This window comes from Hakea prostrata, chromosome 3 (assembly GCF_041222555.1).
Source record: "Hakea prostrata isolate BN-2017 chromosome 3, UWA_Hpros_2, whole genome shotgun sequence".
NCBI classification, from domain to species: domain Eukaryota; kingdom Viridiplantae; phylum Streptophyta; class Magnoliopsida; order Proteales; family Proteaceae; genus Hakea; species Hakea prostrata.
The window spans coordinates 26991521-27011692 of record NC_142602.1 but is presented as its reverse complement, the minus strand read 5'-3'; the positions used below and the strand labels follow the sequence as shown (position 1 = coordinate 27011692).

General features: G+C 39.6%; 1 protein-coding gene and 1 long non-coding RNA gene across 2 annotated transcripts in view; both read left to right on the top strand.

The window, feature by feature from the left end:
• Positions 1–7003: 7003 nt before the first annotated feature.
• LOC149021932 (ABC transporter G family member 28-like) overlaps positions 7004–20172 on the top strand; it is a 94449-nt gene continuing 81280 nt past the window's right edge. Inside the window, exons 1-3 of the mRNA XM_089150135.1 lie at positions 7004–7233; positions 7365–7441; positions 18982–19257. Coding sequence (XP_089006261.1) covers positions 7004–7233; positions 7365–7441; positions 18982–19257 — 583 coding nt within the window. The remainder of the gene's footprint in view (positions 7234–7364; positions 7442–18981; positions 19258–20172) is intronic.
• On the top strand, positions 12616–18837 carry LOC149021933 (uncharacterized). Its single transcript, XR_016172377.1, has 4 exons — positions 12616–12812; positions 17072–17266; positions 17438–17477; positions 18766–18837. It is a non-coding gene; the product is annotated as an uncharacterized LOC149021933 (long non-coding RNA).

Genomic DNA, 20172 nt, shown 5'->3' with positions numbered 1-20172 from the left:
CTGTAAATTAATTACCCCTTTTTTTTTTGTAGAATTAATTACTATGCCATATTTATGAGATGTTAATCCCCTCCTTTCTCTGCTATTTTTTCTACACCTTTGTATATGGCTTTATGTATATATGCATGTGAAAGTTTACTATTATAGATGAAATAAGATTTTTTTAATAAGTGTTTCTTTTTTCCTTTTAAGTTTTTTTAAAGAAGGTTGAAAAGGTTGTTGGAGCAAAACTGGTATTGGAAAGGTGTTTGTTTCAATTACTATTAGTTGTGATTGCTAATGTAGTAGCAAAGTTGTAAAAGTATACCTGATGTGTCTCAGTTAAACTTTTGGATCCGACTAAACCTCATCTCGTATCCGGGACGATGAGTCCTGCAAGAAAGGTTAGATGCGGGTCGGTTCGTGTGCCAGGTAGCCGCCTCCGATGGCAAAGTCAGATAATGAACAAAGTTAAGTCTGGTGCAAAAGCTACACAAGATTATACTCAGAGTGTGTTGGATGCTTACCGAAGAGGTATGTCCCCTATCTTATACTGTTAACCTTACCTTATATGCATTTGGTAAGTCTATCCGACGGGGGCTGTCATATCTCCTGAGATCACGCCTTCCGTTTTTAACCCCCGATCCCCGGATTTCTACCCCTTAACCCGTGGTTAAGCCGAGAACCGGCCGGGGGAAAGGGGGCCCATCCAACGGGCCCAGGGGGGGAAAAAAAAAAATGGGGAGCCCCCAAAAAAAACCACACCCCGAAAAGGGAAGAGGGGAGGATTGGGTGCAATCATCGATTGAGTTGACTTTCTTAATAGAGGAAGGTTGCTATATTAGTCGAGCATTCATCGTGCCTCGACCAAATCAGTGGGTTATGGTCCCGATTGCTAGGAAACCCGTACCATGAGAAGACCGACCGGATGTGGAGACCCGTCCGGGTCTAACCCGATTGGGTATGAAACTTCAGGATCATAAGCCCCCTATCCTGATCATTGTTCACAATGCGCGGGACAATAAGGAAGTTGAGCCGTCGGGTGTATTTAACTTCCCGGCTCTTGATCTTAAAAAATCCATCTTACGCCATATTCCTTCAAGAACTGTCAAGTTTATGAGAGAGTACTGGCTATACAGGATTGAAGTAACCATCGGGTATTGTCCCGAGTAACTAGTGTAATGTAGAGACAATGTGGTTAAGGGTAGGAGACATTTGTTCGTGCTTGTATGAGCTGAGGACAATTGTCAGGTCACGATCATTATTTTATCTCATTCGGGATAATGAGGGAGTCTTCCAAACTGACAAACTTGTCATTTGTCCCGACCAATGAGAGAGTGAGAATCCTCTTGTCCCGAGTGTTGCTCCACATTATTCGGGAGAATGAGGAGGTGTCGCCCTCGGGTGCATTAAATGCTTGCAATGAAGTGACTAGCCATTTTCGTAAAGGTTTTCCTCGAAGTCCTCTTCTAGTATGGACTTGCCACGTCAAATAGTTATGCGTAGAGTCATAATGACTGCCTCTGGGAGTTAAACCGTCTCCCTTCTTGAACCGTTGATCATTAATCGTCGTAACCGTTCGATCAAGAAGAGTAACGCTTCTTCCGGCAGTATAAATAGAACCCTCTCATCTTTGTTTTGATTTACGGTTTCCTTTGCTCTCCACTAAGAAAACTCCCGACTAAGCTCTCGAGATCTTTCCAGTATTCAAGTAGTAAGTTCTTTCTCCCTTTCCATGGCCTCGAGAAGATATAAAGTTAAGAGGCCAAAAGTGAGTTTGAAGGGTTTTAGGTTTAAGCCTAAAGTTCCCGTTCCCATTCATCGGGAAAAACGTCATCGGGTTGAGGGATATGCAAGTGAAGGCGATAGTGATCAGACGAAAAGGTATAACCTAACCGGGGACCGTCTGAAAGACCTTCACGAGCAATCTTCAGATGACGAGAGATCCCGTTCTCCTAATGACAGTTCCACTGAAGATGATGATCCTTGGGTCCTTGAGGAGATTAGGGAGATGAACCGCAAGGATAGGGAACTCCAAGCTTCCCGGGCCATGGCCGCTCAAGCTGCTCAGGATCAAGTAGAGGATATTCCTAGTGTTGAGTCTCGGGAAGGTCCTGAGCAGGCCTCGGTTCCGACCGCCTCGCCGCCTTCGATTCTCGCCATCCCGTTCTCGCCCAAAGTGTCCCGAGGCCCCCACCCGCCCTCTCCCCACCCTCTAGGGACCCTTCAGCTTCATCTCCCCAAGCTTTCCTGAGGACAGACGTTCCATCAACGTCCTGAGTCTCCAATAGAAAAGCCCCACCTCGTCCGCCTTTCCAGCGTCCTAGTGGTTTTCGGGGAGCTATCCCCGCAAGACGGATCGAAAAACTTTAGATCCTGCTACCTTGGCGTTGGCCCAGTCCCAGCCTTTAAGCCCTTGGCATATTGACTTTGTTCATAATTATTTGGGATCAGAGTTTTACCTTTGTTCCCTTTTTGCTGAGGACTTAGATAGGTTCAAATCCAGCTTTGGTATACCCGAGGGATACCAAGTTATACTCCCGACTGACGAACAAAGGGTAAACAGTCCCCCGAGAGGATTTTATCCCCTATATTATGATGCCTTCATTGGGGGATTGCGTCTCCCTTTACATGATCTCTTTGTTGATTTCTTAGGACATTACAAGCTTAGCCCGTCTAACTTGAGCCCGAACAGCTGGCGCATCATGATCGGGTTCGTTGGTTTCTGTTATGGCTTAGGAGTTTTCCCACTGATGGCGCCAAACTGATGCGTCTCAGTTAAACTTCTCGATCTGACTAAGCCTCCTCTCGTATCCGGGATGATGAGTCCTGCAAGAAAGGTTAGATGCGGGCCAGCTCGTGTGCCGGGTAGCCGCCTCCGATGGCAAAGTCAAATAATGAACAGAGTTAAGTCTTGTGCAAAAGCTACACAAGATTATACTCAGAGTGTATTGGATGCTTATCGGAGAGGTATGTCCCCTATCTTATACTATTAACGTTACTTTATATGCATTTGGTAAGTCTATCTGACGAGGGCTGTCATATCTCTTGAGATCACGCCTTCCTGTTATTAACCCTATGCAATCGTCGATTGAGATGACTTTCTTAATAGAGGAAGGTTGCTATATTAGTCGAGCATTCATCGTGCCTCGACCAATTCAGTCGGTTATGGTCCCGATTGAATGTGAAGCCCCAAGCGGGTATAACTCGATGGGCTAGGAAACCCGTACCATGAGAAGACCGACCGGATGTGGAGACCCGTCCGGGTCTGACCCAGTTGGGTATGAAACTTCCGTATCAATACCCTTTTTTCTTTGTCTTCTTCTTCTTCTTAAATTAAGTAAGGAATCAAAAGCAATTAGGAGCTTTTCTGACAATAAGGTGTGATGTTAGGATTTGAAACTACCTAATACAAGAAAGTCAGCTAAAATATTACAATTTGGCTTGATGAATCTAAACGAAATGCAAGAGAAAGAGAAAGATAACATCTAGATTTCCTAGACATTGTAGCAGTCTGAGAAGAAAACATAGTTCTTGAGAGCAACAACATGTACAAGCCGCAGACCATCTCTCAAAGCACAATTGTGGTCATATGATAGATCAATCCAACAAAACTTAATATAAACCCCTTGAGTTTTATCAAAAGATAGATTTGGCATCAAATTTTTACAAAATATCACACATGTACCCTTCCTTACTTTTAGTAGAAAAGCCCACAATGTCAACTTGGAAGTTGTTGAAAGCCCCTAATTGCCGAATCTTACTACGGTAGTGTTGTTGACATGGTGGTGCCTAGTGTTGGATGGTCGCCACACATTTGGCACTTTACATTGCATCGGTTAGAGTGAGAATGATCTATACTGTTTGTTTTAATTAACGGCCGATTAAAGCTATGCAAGTAGATCCATTGGAGTCCAAGAAGATCCAATGATTAGTTTTGCATTAATAATTTTGCTGTTATAAAGAGAGATTATTTTCTACACACAAGATCGATCTGAACCATGGGATCGTGTAGCCGAATGATCCAATGGTTAAGATCTGTTCGTGAATGGATGTACTTATATAATTAAATACCTATATGTATATTCATGATTATACTCAATAGGTACCTTTCTAACCAATGGTATCCCTTGATTTACAAAACGAGTTGATGTATCTTCGTAAGTGCTTTGTGTCCATATATGGTAGTGCAAAACAAAATATGATAACAACTTCCCGTTGGGCTTGCTTTTATATGGGGAGACTAGTGTTAGGGATAATGGATGCACAACCATGGACATAGAAGAACACAAGCAAAACATATAAGAGAAATTTAACATGGTTCGGCAAAACCCTGCCGATGTCCACTAAAAAGAAAAGAAGTTTCACTATTTCAGAAAACCTCACACCACTCTTACACCCACAAAGTGCTACCCTTTGCTTCCGCCTAATCCTTATCCAATCATGATTATACTCAATAGGTACCTTTCTAACCAATGGTATCCCTTGATTCACAAAACGAGTGGATGTATCTTTGTAAGTGCTTTGTGTCTAGATATGGTAGTGCAAAACAAAATATGTAACAACTTCCTGTTGGGCTTGCTTTTATCTGGGGAGACTAGTTGATGTAACCATTGCACACAGTGGTGGGAGCAAATATAGTATTAAGAAAAGTGATGTTGTAACTCTCCTGAAAGTGCTAACATTTGTTTCCATTTTGTTTTTTCGAGCATTCATTTTGAACATTTATAACCTTGTAAATCACATTTGTAGATCTTCATCAAGTGTTGCATATGCATTACATTTACAATCTCGTTTGCCTACTTAATCCTCAATGTTTTGCAGCCTGTCAACTCCATTATCTTTTGCTCATCAAGGATGTATACCCTCTCTTCAATGTGTTGAAGTGCTAGTACAAGCATTGTATCAGGGTGTTCAAATGGCTGCACCTCTTTATTTTGTTGTTACATGTGTAGTTTTTGATTATATAGAGTGGGAATACCAATTGTCTACCCCAACTAGACTATGGCCATATCATGTGGTTCACATTTTGTTGTGCAAAGTACCATCATCAACACAACATGTAACCTTGTATGATCCTAGAATAACTAGTTTATTGACCTCTACAAACGTCTTGATTGGACAACATGAATTGGGGTTGGGTTCTTGTTGCCCTACAAGTTCACTTTGTATGTTTATGTAATCCTTCCACTCCTAGTATATATGTATATATATTTTCCTTATATAAAAAAAAAAAAGATATAGTTGCTAGTATCATCACCTAACAAAGATTTATTAACAAATGGACTACTATGAAATTTGAATAGAAAATTTGAAGGGCTAGCTCATGTGCACCTTAACTATGTCCTTAGGGGTAACTATGTCCTTAGGGGTAACTTTCACATATAGTATGTCTCTATGTTAATGGAAGTATAAAAGTTGATCATTTTTTTTGTTGGTGGAACTTACCTTTTGATAATTATAGTTTACAATAAGTTAAATTAAAAGTATAAGTGTATAGCTGTTGATAGGGCCGGTTTATGTGCACCTTCACTATACTCTCAGGAGTAACTTTTACATATAATTTAAATATTAGACAGGAAGTTGCCCTGACTCCTAAAAGATTTGATATTTTCACTTTATACTATGAAGTGTTGATCTTTTACCAACTAAGCAACCCCTTAAAATTTAATTTATTATTAACATGATGAATCCATACTAAAATTTCCATATAAAAATTGGATACATAATTAAATGAAAACATTTGATAATTGGACTAAAGTTATTTATTTATTTATTATATATTTTTGGAAAGGTAACTTGTTACTATGGGGTGAGAATTAAATTACTAATATACGTCACCGAGTGGGTGCGAACCAAGTAATTTCTCCGTGGGAGGCGAGTCTTTAACCGCTTGACTAGCCCATCATTGGCATGGACTGAAGTTAATAAAACGTGTCATTGACATTGCATCCATAACATAATAACTATGGTCACATTGGAGTTGAGATCAGAGGATTATACTCCTCTCACATCCTTCCACCACATATTTAAGAAGGGAGCCCACCTTTTATATATTGATAAATTAAAATATAATTTGTAAAGGTGAATTCCCTTTAAATGTGTGATGGATGAATGTAAAGCAAACATACTTGCCGACGTGTGAGACTTTGACTAGAAACCCATAGCTGGTCTCTCCTTGGAGGCTAGGACTTCTAACTTGAAAAACGGAAAAAGGGTCTAGCTAACGGACGATAGGAGGCATAAGTCTCATAACTAATGAAATTGTTGCTATCATGCACATTAAATGCGCATGATGGTCAAATAAAATTTCGGACAGTTGGATCCAAAATTTTGGTCGAGATTATAAATTTCGATCTCGACCGTTGAATCTCAATGGTCAAGATTGGAATTTTGACAAGATCTTGATCCAACAGACCAAGATGTACATCTTAACCGTCCTGCGCTTAGTGAAGCATGGTCGCATAACTAATCGAACGAGACGCTACCGAAGCCAACAACGAATGGCTTACGTCACATACCCAATTTAGACAAGTAGCCGTTACTCCGACAGGAACTACCAAAATTCACACTATTTCGATTCGCTTACTAAATATCTCTGGCTCCCGCCCTCTATCTCTCTATCCTCCGTTCGTCCCGCCATATCTCACTCTCCGCCGTTTCTTACCCCGAAAACCAGCTGATCAAAGAATTGCAGATAGTTTTGAAGAAAGATTATCAGAGTTGTAAGCTCGAAAAGTGCTCGAATGGCCGTCATCATCAATTCAAACTAATTACTCGCAGAATATTTGACAAATTCGATAGCTTTTCGCTTAGCGCTCTTGATCGTTATCGTACTCATCATCTACCTAGATATTCAATGCATTCACTATTTTGGGAACTATACGAGCGATGAGATGGTTGATCTCAGTCGGAGTTATTTCATTTCCGTGTTCTTTCCCTTGGTTACTCTGGTCGCTTATTTCCCCCCTGCTTTCGAGCGTTCACCATAAAACGTGCATATCCCGGAGCTATCGGCGACGAAATGAGCAGAGAGAGGGTTAATACCTATTGGGTTTCCTCTATTTTCATCCTCGTTGTCATTTTTTCGGGGTTTTCACCCTGCGTGCGTTGCCAAGGCACAGATTTCAGCAAAGCTGACAATCCCGCGGTTCTTCCACTCCTCACAAACCTAATCTTCAAATCTTTCTCAAATCTCACAGCTATATTTAGCGGGGAGATCCGCAAACAATTGGGATTCTGTATAGAAGATCCGTGCGTTTTTCCATTCTCTCACTTATTTTTGAAAAAAAGAAAAAAACCTCAGTTCCTCATTCGTTGTTTGTTTCTATTCATTGTTAGCTCATTTTTGTTTCGGAATTTGAGTTTGTTTAGCTGTTGAACAGGGATGTGGATTGGAATGCGTCGTTCAACTTCTCATCAAATACAGAATTCTTGGCCGACTGCCTTAAAAAGACAAAAGGTAGGACCTCCCCTGTCATCAAGAGTTTTATTTGTTTTATATTTTTATCCTGCTTCAGTTTTTGCTGCTGTCGCATATGCGGAGTTTTTTGTTGATTAAGGCATTGCAAGACGCGTTATGGCATATTTTTTTCTTCTTCCAGTTTTGGTAGCAAGCAGGAAAGATGAATGTATTAGATCTACATTCTGGTTGTACAGTTGAAACCAATATTAGTGACTAAGTACATTTTGAATTACTCTTCAAGAATTACTTTCAAAACATAATCTTCTTATGAATTCCTGTGCTAATCAACTAGATAGCCTCATTTTCAAGTCTAAACCACTGTCTATCAGGTTCAGACCAATATATATCGCCAAAATCAAGCCCACTGCCAATTCCATTTAGTCACTAATTGAAATACCCTGTAAGTCTGGTGCAATATACTTCTTGTATACTCTTTTTAAAAGGTCAACAACAACGTTTCATTCAAATGGCCACCTTTCATGGGTTTGGAACTGGGCATCACTGAGGCCCGCATTCATGGTTAAAATTTGACATCTGTCTCTGTTTTCACGTGCAAGAATGATACTGGCATTTGAATGCTTCTCTTCCCCCTCTATTTCTGCTCCTTGCAGCCATTTAGAGTTTTCATTTTTACTTGTGTGCATGATGTATTTACATCCATTTTTTCTTTTTCAGAAAGGAATTTATAGCCACTTGTTTACTAACCGCATCTTTCTGATTCTGCTTCTACACTGTTTCCCTCGGACAAATCATCCGAACCTGTAGCGATCTTTCCCCCTTGATATTTGTCATTTAGCCGGAGAGGCTTCATTGACTACAATCTCATCTCTTCCCATCTGACTTTGTTGCTTTCCACTTTGTTTTCAAGTGCTTGTGATAAGCCCCTTGTGTCACGAGTCTACACTCGTAAGCGTGGCAAGGGGATCCACGCAATCAAGAAAAGATCTCCAGATTCAGATTGCATTCAGATTGGGAAGGAAATGGTTGTGAGATCTTGCGATTCAGATTGAGATCAGATTGCATTCAGATTGCCTTATAGGTTGCGATTTGGGATGATTCTATTAGATTTGGGGAGATTCTATGGAGGGATATTGTAGGCAAGTAATTACTATTAACAGGGGGAAGGTAGAGTAAGTTGGTATGCTTTTGAGTTATTAGGGAAATAAGGGAGAGGGCGATTGCTCTTGGGTAGCCGTAGGTATTCCTACTGCTGGTCGTAGGCTATGTTCTGTTTCAACATTTAATCCAAGTTCGTTATTATTATTACTTCTTTGTGTTGTTCTTCCATTGTTGAGTCACTCTATTTGGGTACTTAACAGCTTGCTCCTTGCTGTTTGTGTCGTTAGTTTTCTCTACAATCATTGATCCCAGTGTCTTACTGATCCAGTTATGCTGCATCTCTTATCTCCTCTTCTTGCATGTATTTCTGGAGCCAATTTAGCCTCATTTTTCTTTTTATGTACCTTTTCCTTACTTTGGTTAGAATCTGCAAGTTGTCTTTTGCTCCCAAATCCCACCCTACTTCTATCAGGACCCGAACCTGGATGAAGGTAGGGGTTCAACCCTCACAGGCGTGATCAAATGACCACTTAACCCAACAATGAATTAATACGAGAAAGAATCACAATGCTCAAATCACAAGCAAAATAATCAAAACATGACTTCATTTTCTCCAATCTAAAAACTTAAACATAACTCTAATCCCAAATAACATTAACTGCTTGCAAATTGAAATCTTGTCTCAGCTAAATAAGTATTCCAAAATGCAAATGATTATAAACCTTACATGTCACTGATGTTCTACTAACACCAAACCGACGAAATAAAACAATGAAACTTAATTGGGTCTTCAAATTGCCCTTGAATCCCTCCATCAGAATTTGAACTTCATCTCAATTTCCTCGATGTAAGAAAAATGGGTGGAGCTACACAGCCTACAGAATTACCTCAAAAATGGGAATTCAGAAATCACTTCTGATTACAGTACAATCTTGTTACTGTAGCCTGTATGAAGGAAAATAAACTGCCACTGTCCATAGCACAAATGAACATGGCTACATTGTTGTCGGCTTGTCGCCCACCATGTCTATGACTATGCATACATGATGTCATCCACTATGGGACTAATGTATATATCCCATTGGCACCCACTCCAACAGATGTTTCCGCAGCCCCACGGAAAACTACCTCTTTGGTGGCTATATCTCTCCTTTGGCACAGTGCAGTCTATGTACCCCCAGATTCTTTGGCTCACTCACATGTTGTTTGATGTGTTCATATTATTAAATTTTTTTTTTTGGTATGAATAAATAAATTCACTACCAAAGAGGAGAAGAGGGGAAGAGAAAATTACAAAGCTAGAGACAGGCTCAATAAAGCAAGTTCATGGCACAAAGCCATAAAATCAAACCAGAAAATACATTAGCAAAACCAAAATGGTCCAAAGGATAGTAGACCCAGTAGACCGACACAGTCTCCCAATCGGTCGATGACACGAGAAGCCTTCATTACAGCAATTTGTGGGGCATGCTGCAGGGACCGATGTAGCATCAAAGATGCTAGGCTCGACAATGCGCTAGACATGCAGCAGGGACGGATGCAGCACCACAGACACTAGGGTTGGTAGCATCACAAGATTGAGACAAAGAAAAGGTAGAAAGAGGAGAGGGATAGAGAAGGAGAAATGGAGGGAGGAGTAGAAACCAGATCAGAGTTTGAACTTGAATTAGAGAGATCAACAATGATGGCTCTCATGGCTTTCCCCTAATGCCAGAGAGGCGAGCAAGGGTTGGAACCCTCAATAATCTAAAGCTGAACCTTGAAACAAAAAGGGGGAGAGGAAGAGGGAAAGAGAGAGGAAAGAGAAGAACAAAAGAAAGGGGAAAGGGCGAGAGAAGGAGAAAGAGAGGAAGGAAATGAATCTAGAACTGAGATCGAACTGATCTGGAGACATGAGCAATGATGGCCCTCACGCCATTCCCCTGGTGCTTGAGAGGCCATCAAGCACAAGAACCCTCGACGATGAAACTAAACCCATAAACAGAAAGGAGAGAGGGAGGAGATGAGTCCAAATCTGGGAACCCTCAACAACCAGAACAAGAATCCTCAAATGGCCTCAAATTTTTTTTTTTTTTTGATAGACAGAGAGGAGATGAAGGGGCGAAGAGGAAGAGAGAAGATGAGAAAAAGAGGCGGAGAAGCAGAGAGAGAGAGAGAGAGAGAGAGAGAGAGAGAGAGAGAGAGAGAGAGAGAGAGAGAGAGAGGAGAAGAGGAGGAAGAGGCGGAGAGACACCACCTCCAAAATCACCGATCATTCTGGCAAACAACGCAAGGTTCGTGCTAGAGACCCAAGAGACGGGAGCCTAGATGCTCATCTCCTGTTATCCTAAACTCCAATCATCGCCAAAGCTTCAGAAGATAAGATCTGCAAAGCTTCAGAGGGTCGCTCTAGAAACAGAGAGAAGCTAGGAACAAGAGACGGAGGAGCAGAGAGAAAGGGAGAGGAGAGAAAGAAGAGGAGAATCAGAGAGAGAGACAGAGGCGGAGGGCTGCCAACGTCTCTTCCGCCTCCAAATCGCTGACTGCTTCTGGATTTAGGGTTCCAGAGTTTGACGAGATATGCTCCTCTGTTCTTTCAGAGCGGCGGGTAAGACCAAACTCTTTGGAGAAGTGTTAGTTAACCAAAAGTTAACTTAACTCAACAATAATCATACAAAACATTGATTATTGTACAAACAGCAGTGGCAACTCTATTGAACAGTGGTGATAATGATGTTAAACAACAAAATAATATTGCAAAACATTCATCCCCTCAAAAAAAAAAAAAAAAAAAAAAAAAAAGAATAGGGAAAAAACTGCAAAAATGGCAGTGACATTTACACAAACCAGTGGTGATTATTATAGAAAAGCATAATACAGTAATGTGTACTTATTATATCCCACTTACCTTGGTTTATAAGATTATACATCCTCTTCTCAAGTTTCAAACACTAATTTTATTCCCAACCTGCACAATATATTCTTTATTAAGTTACCTACTCACCACAGTTCAGTGTTCTTGTTTTCCCAACACGTGACCTTTTTAAAAGGAAAACCTAATGGTAAGATTTAGTCTCCTAAGACCATTACTAATAACCTATATCTGAGATAGGAATCCTCAAATGTGAGAATCAAGGGGTTTCCAACAAGTCCAGAATAATGATTGATCTAACTGAATGTTGAAAGTGATGTTAAGATAGGAAGCATAGCCAAAATATTGGAAACAGAAATTGAAAACGGAAATAACAAAAGTTGGTGATGCAGAGGTCCCATGGTCAGGCACCGTATGGGTGTTTTTTTTTTTGGATGAATAAATAATTAAATTACCAAAAGCCAAAAGAGCACATAGAAAGGGAACAAGGGGGGGGGGGGAGCCCCAATCAAGAAGGAGACATGAAAGAAGTTGAGAGACTCCAAGAACTAACAATCAACCTATTTCTTGGAGAGTCTACAACAGGGGGGGTGGGGGGAGAGATCGAAGTCTCGAAGAAACATCAAAGTAGATGGCATTCCAAATCATATCTCTTGAACGGGATTTGGAGGTCCATCTTCGCATGTTACGCTCCCACCAAAGATGGTGAATAGTGGCGGCAAAGACAAGCTTACCCACAAGGTCACAAATAGAGGTACCGACAAATTTTTTCAGGATCCAATTCCAATCTCGTGCAAAGCCAAAAGAACGTCGTGATTTGGGCCAAATGGATGCAAGGGCAAGGGACCAAACAGAGCGGGAAATAGGGCAACAGAAAAAAAGGTGGTCAATATCCTCTGAACTATTCCAACAGTTGGTACAGTCTGGGTGTTGGGCCTTTCTTCAGTGGGTTTATGTGGTCATGGCCTTTTTATGGGCCCACAAGTCTAGCATTTTGGCCAAGTACGAGAATAGGTATTTATTTTAGTTTAATTGGTCTAATTATGGAAAATTTGCCCAACTTATAAGGGCAGAATAGACTTTTTCTTATGTTTTATTCTAGTTTTGAGAGTTTAAGTCAGTCTAGGATATGATAAGGAGTCCTTTTAGCTTTACTTATAAGAGTCCTATTTGATTCGGATTAGTATGTTGAGTTCAAGGAGAGTCAGATTTAAGGCTACAAATAAAAGGCACAGCTTGTAACAAACTCAGATTACAAAATTCAGAATACAATTAATAAAGAGACTGTTGCTACCTGAGAGCAAGGTGTTAGTGGAGCTTCTCATCAGTGGTACGGGAGCTCCATGTGATCGAATAAGCAACCTAGGATTTTACTTGAAGAATTCTCCATCGGCAATGCTTACTGCTTGCCTCCATTATTCCATCACCATCTTAGCCGTCACTAGACTTGAGTTACAGGTAAGTAAGAGTCAACACTTATTTCATTCCCCTTCCACTCTTTTAATTTTGTGTTTTGTAAACCTTATCCCTTTCAGCTCTTCTTCTTTTCTCCATAAACCTTAGACTACCAAAATTCCCAATCCCTATCCTAAATCCTAATTCCTTGCTGCTCTAAATTCCCAAACCCTATCCTAAACCCTAGTTCCTTGCTGCCCTAGATTTCTAAACCCTAATTTTAAAATCCTTATCCTAAAACTGTGGAACCCTAACCCTAGATCCTTAGAACCATAACTCTAAAAATATAAAACCCTTGTCCTAGATCCCAACCCCTGATCCTAAAACCCTAATTCTGAACTATAAACCCTAACCCCTATATAGTTAGAAACCTAACTCCACAATTGCCAAGCTTCCCTTCCTGAACCTTGCAACTCTTTAAACCAGTTCCTCATATCCCCCTATCTGGGACTTCTAAAACCCCAAAACAGAGGACATAATTAGAGAATCTGTTCAGTTTTATAAAACAGAAACGAAGGCTTAATTTGAAAGTTCAATTTCGGAAGAATTCTGTTCCAGCCCTAACACTAGACAGCCCTTACCAGAGATTTCTAAGACCACAATCCTAGACCTATTCAAACCCTAATCTGAGACCCTTGATACCTAACCCTAATTCCAGCTTTCATAGGGGAACAAAACCAGCTTTTCAGGTACCTGAAATGTTTAGAAACGGGGTCCTTGTCTCATAAATCAGACCTGATTAATACTTCAGTTTGACCCTAAACTAAGACCTGAATTTGTTCTGGCAGAAAACCCTTGAAACCCTAATTTGAACCCAAGCTAATGTTGGTTTTGATATGATCCTGGAAGAACTGGCCCTCCTTCACTAGTCTACATTAGTTGGACTTGTACTAGGAAAGCAGGAGATCTGTTCAAGGTTTAAATTTAGAATTATCTATGTTTGATCATGGACAATGACAGCTATGTATGAAGATAAATTTGAAATCTAATGGTAGGATTTTGAAGTTTCAGAAAATTTCTTACTGAAGTAGGAGATCTGAAAAATGGAGAAAGGATGCAGCCTTTATGATCAATAGAAACTGAACTAAAAGAAGAGTTCAAGAAACAAATCAGCAAGTTCAGAATAGTTAAAAAAATAATTGAGTCAAGTAGTTGATCATGCACAAGAAAGAAAACAGACTCCAAAACAGATTTGGGATTTATTAGATCCATTTCTGTCAGTCTGAGCGCCAAGCACTAATACAATAAAAACTCGTAGAACTGATCAAGAACGGTAAACCTAGACTAAATTTGAACCAGAAGCTGAAACACAGAGTTGGTTCAAACTTTAAAGTAGGAAAACTACTTCCACATGGAAGAATTTAAGAAATCCATGGCAAGGGAAATTGTGTTTATTGGGTAAGATAGTGAAAAAAAAAAAAAAAAAGAATTTGATTAAAGGTAGTGAACTTTAACCTGAGAACAAAATTAATTGCCACTCTCTCTTCTCTTTTCTCCTTTCTTTCTATCTCACTTTGGTCTCCTGCTTTCTTTTTTCTCTTTTTGTGTGGATCTCTCTTTCCTTCTTTGTTAGAATCCTCACCTCCCCTACTTTCTCTTCCATTTCTTACTTTTATTTAGGGCTCTCTCTCAGCTCTACCTCCTTATTTGTTTCTAGTTATTTCTTTTTATCATTTCACTTTAGTCATGTCTATTCACAACTACTAAATTGCTACTTACTCTCCCCGACTTTACCTTCTTTTCATCATCTCTCTTTATACTCATGTTTATTCACAACTATTTAATTTCTATTTGTTTTCCCCTACTTTACCTCCTATTAACTTGGGATCCATGTCCGTTCCCTCTCTTTTCACTTTTCATATTTGATCAAATGTTAAAACAATTAAAAATATTAATCTCCATTTGATGCTCTTAGACTTGTACGTTGGACCTCTTAATAGATTAGTACAAGTCCCTCACTAAGCAAGATATTCACATGTTTATTAAGGAATAATATTCAAACAAAAGGAGTGAACTACAGTTTAAATTCATAAGATGTCTATTTATCAAAATAAAATAGCTTTTGGTACACCTAATAATTGATAGGAAACACTTATTTGTGAATTTAGATATCTGTCCCTAAGGTGTAAAATAATGAAAATGCCCTGAGAGGAAATTATTGATTTAAAAACTCATTAAAATTTTAAAATTTTGAGGTAGCACAACTTCCCTCGTTGGGCTCATGCCCTGCATCCTTCTTTAAACTCTGGTTATCCCTTCCAAACCCATGCTATCATTTCTTCTGAAGCTAATTAGTGTGAGATACTCTGAGAATCAAATCAATCAATCAAATCTCTGAAAGTCCGCACTCCTTGATTCTTATCAGAACATCCTACTTGTGTGTGATTGAAATAATATATCCAAACTTGTGTGTTGTTGTGTGTTGGGACTGATTGTCAGGTGACATCTGCTATTATGGCTACACACAACTGAATAAAAGCACTATTTTCTATGGCAGCTAATAAAGATTGGCATTGTATCATCTGGATGTGATAATTGTTCTCCTCCATGGTAAGACAACTAGGCTTAAAACCTACTTGACTTAATAGTTTGAGCTTAATTATTTGGGTCTCTTATAGTAATCACCAGCAATTGAACTGTCACGGTCTAAGAAGAGAATAAATACGTGTCAAAGATAGTTTATGCTAGACATGTTGAAAGAGACAGATGTTAGGTTGCAAACCAACAAACTCTCTTTGATCAGAATAATAAGCTAGGAGAAGACTATGAACTTTTTTTTGGGGCGGGGGTTGCAGATATCATCTATAAAGTTAGGGTGATGAGTAGGTTTATGCATGCCCCGAAGAGTGGGCACTCAGATGCTCCTCAGGTACTTGAAGTTCTCCCTAGGAAATGGTCTTTGTTAGGACCCTTGAATTTTGCCCTGGAATTGATGTGTAGAAAAACTCTGGTTATCAGCTCTTGGCAGCTCTGAACTTACCTGAATACCACGGCACACACACACTCACACTCCCAGCCTCACACATGCACACTGCAATAGAGAGTAAAGAAGGCTTGAAGAAGACTGCAAATGGCTTAATGATTTCAACACTGATATTGATAAACAACCAAGTAACCAACTCAATTACAAGACTTCTCCCAACTTGAATACTGAACTGATTGTCCTAACCAAGGGTCTTCCCCTCCTCACAAGCAAGCTTGCCCTACACAAAACACTAATTAAATCCCCCCTTCTATTCCTTGCCCCCTTCCCCTAATATAACCTAAAACCAGTGCCCCAAAACAAATCCTAACTAACTCCTCTCAACCTCAGCCATACCCTCTGAATATTCCCTACAGAAAGTAGATTGTCCCCAATGAGGCCTTGTCCTTTAATCTGTCCCTCACATGGTTGGGTGGAAGTAGAAATGATCCCCCTACAACTCGCCTGTCTTGGCTGTGCCCCTCCACATTACTGTCATAAAAGTCTTCAATAGGCCAAAACAAGAATTTGAGACATGAAGGAGAGTTTGCAACAGGAAGTCTGCATCTGGCTGTTTTGCATTTGTGTGTGGTAATATGGTAAAGTGGAGAAGCAAAAAGCAATCAGTTGCACCTTTGTAGTGTGCAGAGACAGAATTTAGAGCTATGTCTCATGGGGTGTGTGAACTCCTATGGTTGCGATGGCTGGTCAATGTTAGGATTTGATAGTAATGCACTAGCAAGATTCTGTTGTGATAATAAGGTTGCCATTAGTTTACCAAACAACTCTGTGCAACATGATAAGATGGAACACATTGAAGTGGATAAACATTTCTTTAAGGAAAATATTGGTTCTAGTTGTATTTGTATTCCTTTTGTTAAGACAGGCAATAATAAATTGGCTGACATCTTTTTTGATGGGTTAATCCCTCATCAGTTTAGTACCTTTTTATGCAAACTGGGAACCTATGAAATTTATTCTCTAGCTTGAGGAAGAGTATTAGAGTTATACGTAATAAGGTTAGTTGGTAACTAGGTTATATCTTGTTGTCCTATGTTGTATTTTTTTGTTTACCTTTTACCTCCCTAGGGAAGTAGCTTTAGTTCTCACTTCATATTAGTAATCAAAAAGGGGAGAGGAATCAACTCTCTCCAATCGGTTGCCATTTTCCGTCTTTCTCTTCTTTTCTCATCTCCTATCTTCTACTTTCCTCTCCTTTGTCAATCCTTACATGACCAACTAATTTCCAAGCCCCAGGCAATATTGGCTAGATGAAATGATATTTGATGAATAACTTCAGGAAACCATGTGGGATTATACCTCCTCCAGAAAATCCCCAGGCAAGTTCTGGTTGTCCACCTTAACAAATTGATTTATTGGCAACTTGGCATGCTAGATTATCCAAACACTTCAGAGCTCCAGACCTGCAGACTCAAACTAAAAGGTTCATCTGGAATCTGCGGTTCTCTACCCTCCACATCCAATGAAGTAAAAGGTATTCATCTCTCAAGCTTAATTTTGTGCCCTTGAATTGCATAGAAGTACTAGTTTAATAGTTTAGTCAGTGAATCATGACTGCTAAAGCCCCTGTTCTCAACTGGCTGACTTGCAGTTGGGCATTTCCCTCTCTCTTACTTAGCCATTGTTCTACCTGAGCATTTTGTAGGACTCACTATCTTTGAGCAATCTAAAAACCAAGCACTCAGGTATGCAAATCCTTCGTTCTTGCTAAACATTTATAGTCTGTAATTGTAGTATGGTACTTCAGTATCTTGTTCACTGGAATGTGTTGTAATGACATCCCCCCCCCTTTATCCTTTTACCTCCCTAGGGAACAATATATTCATCAAGTGTTTAATGAAACATTCCTGGGAACTGGGAAGAGGAATTGATTTCTCTTTTCCTACTGTTCTCTCATTCTCTTTTCTTCGGTCTCTTTTTCTCTTCTCTTACTCCTCCTTCAGCTCTTTTCTCTTCATTCTTGTTTAAATCGAACCTCACTTCTAACTTCTAACTATTCCTGGTGTCTATCATGAACTTGGACTAATTTGTATCTTTTACGATTCAAATTTTGTTTTGTAGGGCCTCTTCTCCATTAGTTATTAGTAATATTGGGGGATCAAGCTCCGTTCTACTCTTGGCTATAATGGTTATTTCTGTCTCCTTGTCTATCAATTGTCTCCGCCCCCTGCAATAGGCCCTGGCTCTCAGGTCATTTGTCATTCCCCCCCTCCCCCGCCGCCCCTGTGATTCTTATGAGTCCCTTGATTGCTGACACACCCTAGAATATGAAAGAGGAAGGAGAGAATGTGATGATCTCCTTTTCTGTTTCCTGTTAGCATGAGTATGATAGGACCCTCTTAAATGTAGTTCTTAGAGCCTCTGAATGACAAACAAGAAATAAATTCTGCTAACATCTACCATTACAGAATAGTGAAAACAGCAACATGGAAACATTCATTTCATTGGATAAATTCTGGTAAGGATCACCAATTGGTACAGCCCTGTTCCTACTTGATGATACTCAATTCTTGGAATGAGAAAAACAAACTAAAGTTCTGTAATGAATAACAATACAGACCCAAGACCATACTCGAGAGGTTGCCCTCTCCCAGCAAGCTCTGTTGCTCCCCTTTTTTCTTCCCCCCCCCTCTCATTTCCCCTTCCCTCCCCTTACATACCCCCAACCTTTGTAACAAACTCTTACTCTCCTATCCAGTCTTCTTCTGCCACCTGGACTGGCTTTTCTGCACCTCTGCCCACAGCAGAATAGTGGTTGCTGTCCAATAGGGAGTTGCCATCTGTCCTCTCCCCTGCCCCTGCTGCGAGTGATGTTGTGTTCTCCCCTGCACCTGCTGCGAGTGATGCTGTCTTCCTCTGCCTATCCTTGCATATGTACACCCGAGTAATAAGGGGCTTATCAGAGTATCTCATAATATTAGCTGGCTGTAATTACCACCTTTTTTGTTCTTTCTCTGGCACTGACTGCTACAGGAAAAGAAATCAGGAGCAGCAGTGTCCCCTGTTCCTTCCAAAAAAAGAGGAAAGAAGAAGAAAAAGTGATGGTAAAGGAATCGAGTACTTTCAGATGAATCAAGTGAATGAAAATCCTTTCTGAATTTTATTTTTTATACTAAATTTAGTCAATATCTAATTAAAGTTGTTCTAGCTTTGGTATCATTTTAACTATAGACTAAACTGGATCTTCAGGAGATCTCTCTCGTCGCTTGTGTACAGCAGCAGAAATCAAGTTTTATTTCAGCACTTTCTTTGAAAGAGGGTCGAAGAGTACTAATTACTTGAAACCAAACAAGAACTGTAATTTGACTTCATGGATTTCTGGATGTGAGCCTGGATGGGCTTGTAGTGTTGGCACTAGTCAGAAGGTCGATCTAAAGAATTCACGTGACATTCCTCGTAGGACTGGTAACTGCAAGCCCTGTTGTGCGGGGTTTTTCTGCCCTCATGGTATTACTTGCATGATACGTAAGTATTCATGCTGACTAGCATATTTTTTATTAGAGAAAAACTTCTAATGAATGAGTTACATATGGTTGTTTTGCATTTCTTTTATGTCATGGGTTTCTTTTAACTTCTTTTTAATTATAAAATTTCTTGTCTATGGAAAAATAATTGAAAACTTCTGAGATTTGGTTAATTTTTCATTTTTCTAGCTTTTGTGGTGCAATGTTAGTAGTCCAATATCATTGTCTTAGTTTGAGTTTCAAACAGTAGTTCCTGTATTTGATGTGCTGTTTATTGCATACAAAAGTTATGTCTACTTGAAACTGTCTTGCTTTGTTGTTTTTTTTCTTCTTCTTTTTTTTCTTTTTCCCTTCAAAAAGTGGTAATGTGAGTTCCTGAAGTATGTAGTATTGCAATTTATTGGTATCATGAATTTATTGACGCTGCTGCCTAAGTAAGAAGTATGAACTAAAGTAAATGCATAAGTTGTTCTGATCAATAAATGATATCGTATCTTTTTTCTATTTCTTTTTCATTAATTTTGTATCATATTTGTCATATGTCTTGGGATAAGGCTAAGTAATAGTAGCTGTTGTATTTGTTAAAAATGTTGTAAAAGATGCATAATATAATTACTATGGAAAAAAGCAGAAAATAGAGCCCATACCTAAAAGACACACCACTTGAAATGTAAATGGTTGACTTATCCTATGGGTACTTAACTTTCACTGTGTTGCTTGAGCAAACTAATTTTTAGTAAACAAGCTTTAATCAACCAAAACAATAGCTGAACTAGAGAGAGAATGAAGAAGAAAACAGAAGAGAAGAAGAAGATGAAGAATCTGCAACATTGAGCTGCGATTCTATCAAGAGCAGACTAGAATTGCTCCTTTTTTATTTATAATGCTGCTAGGATGAATTACAATTTGAGAAGCA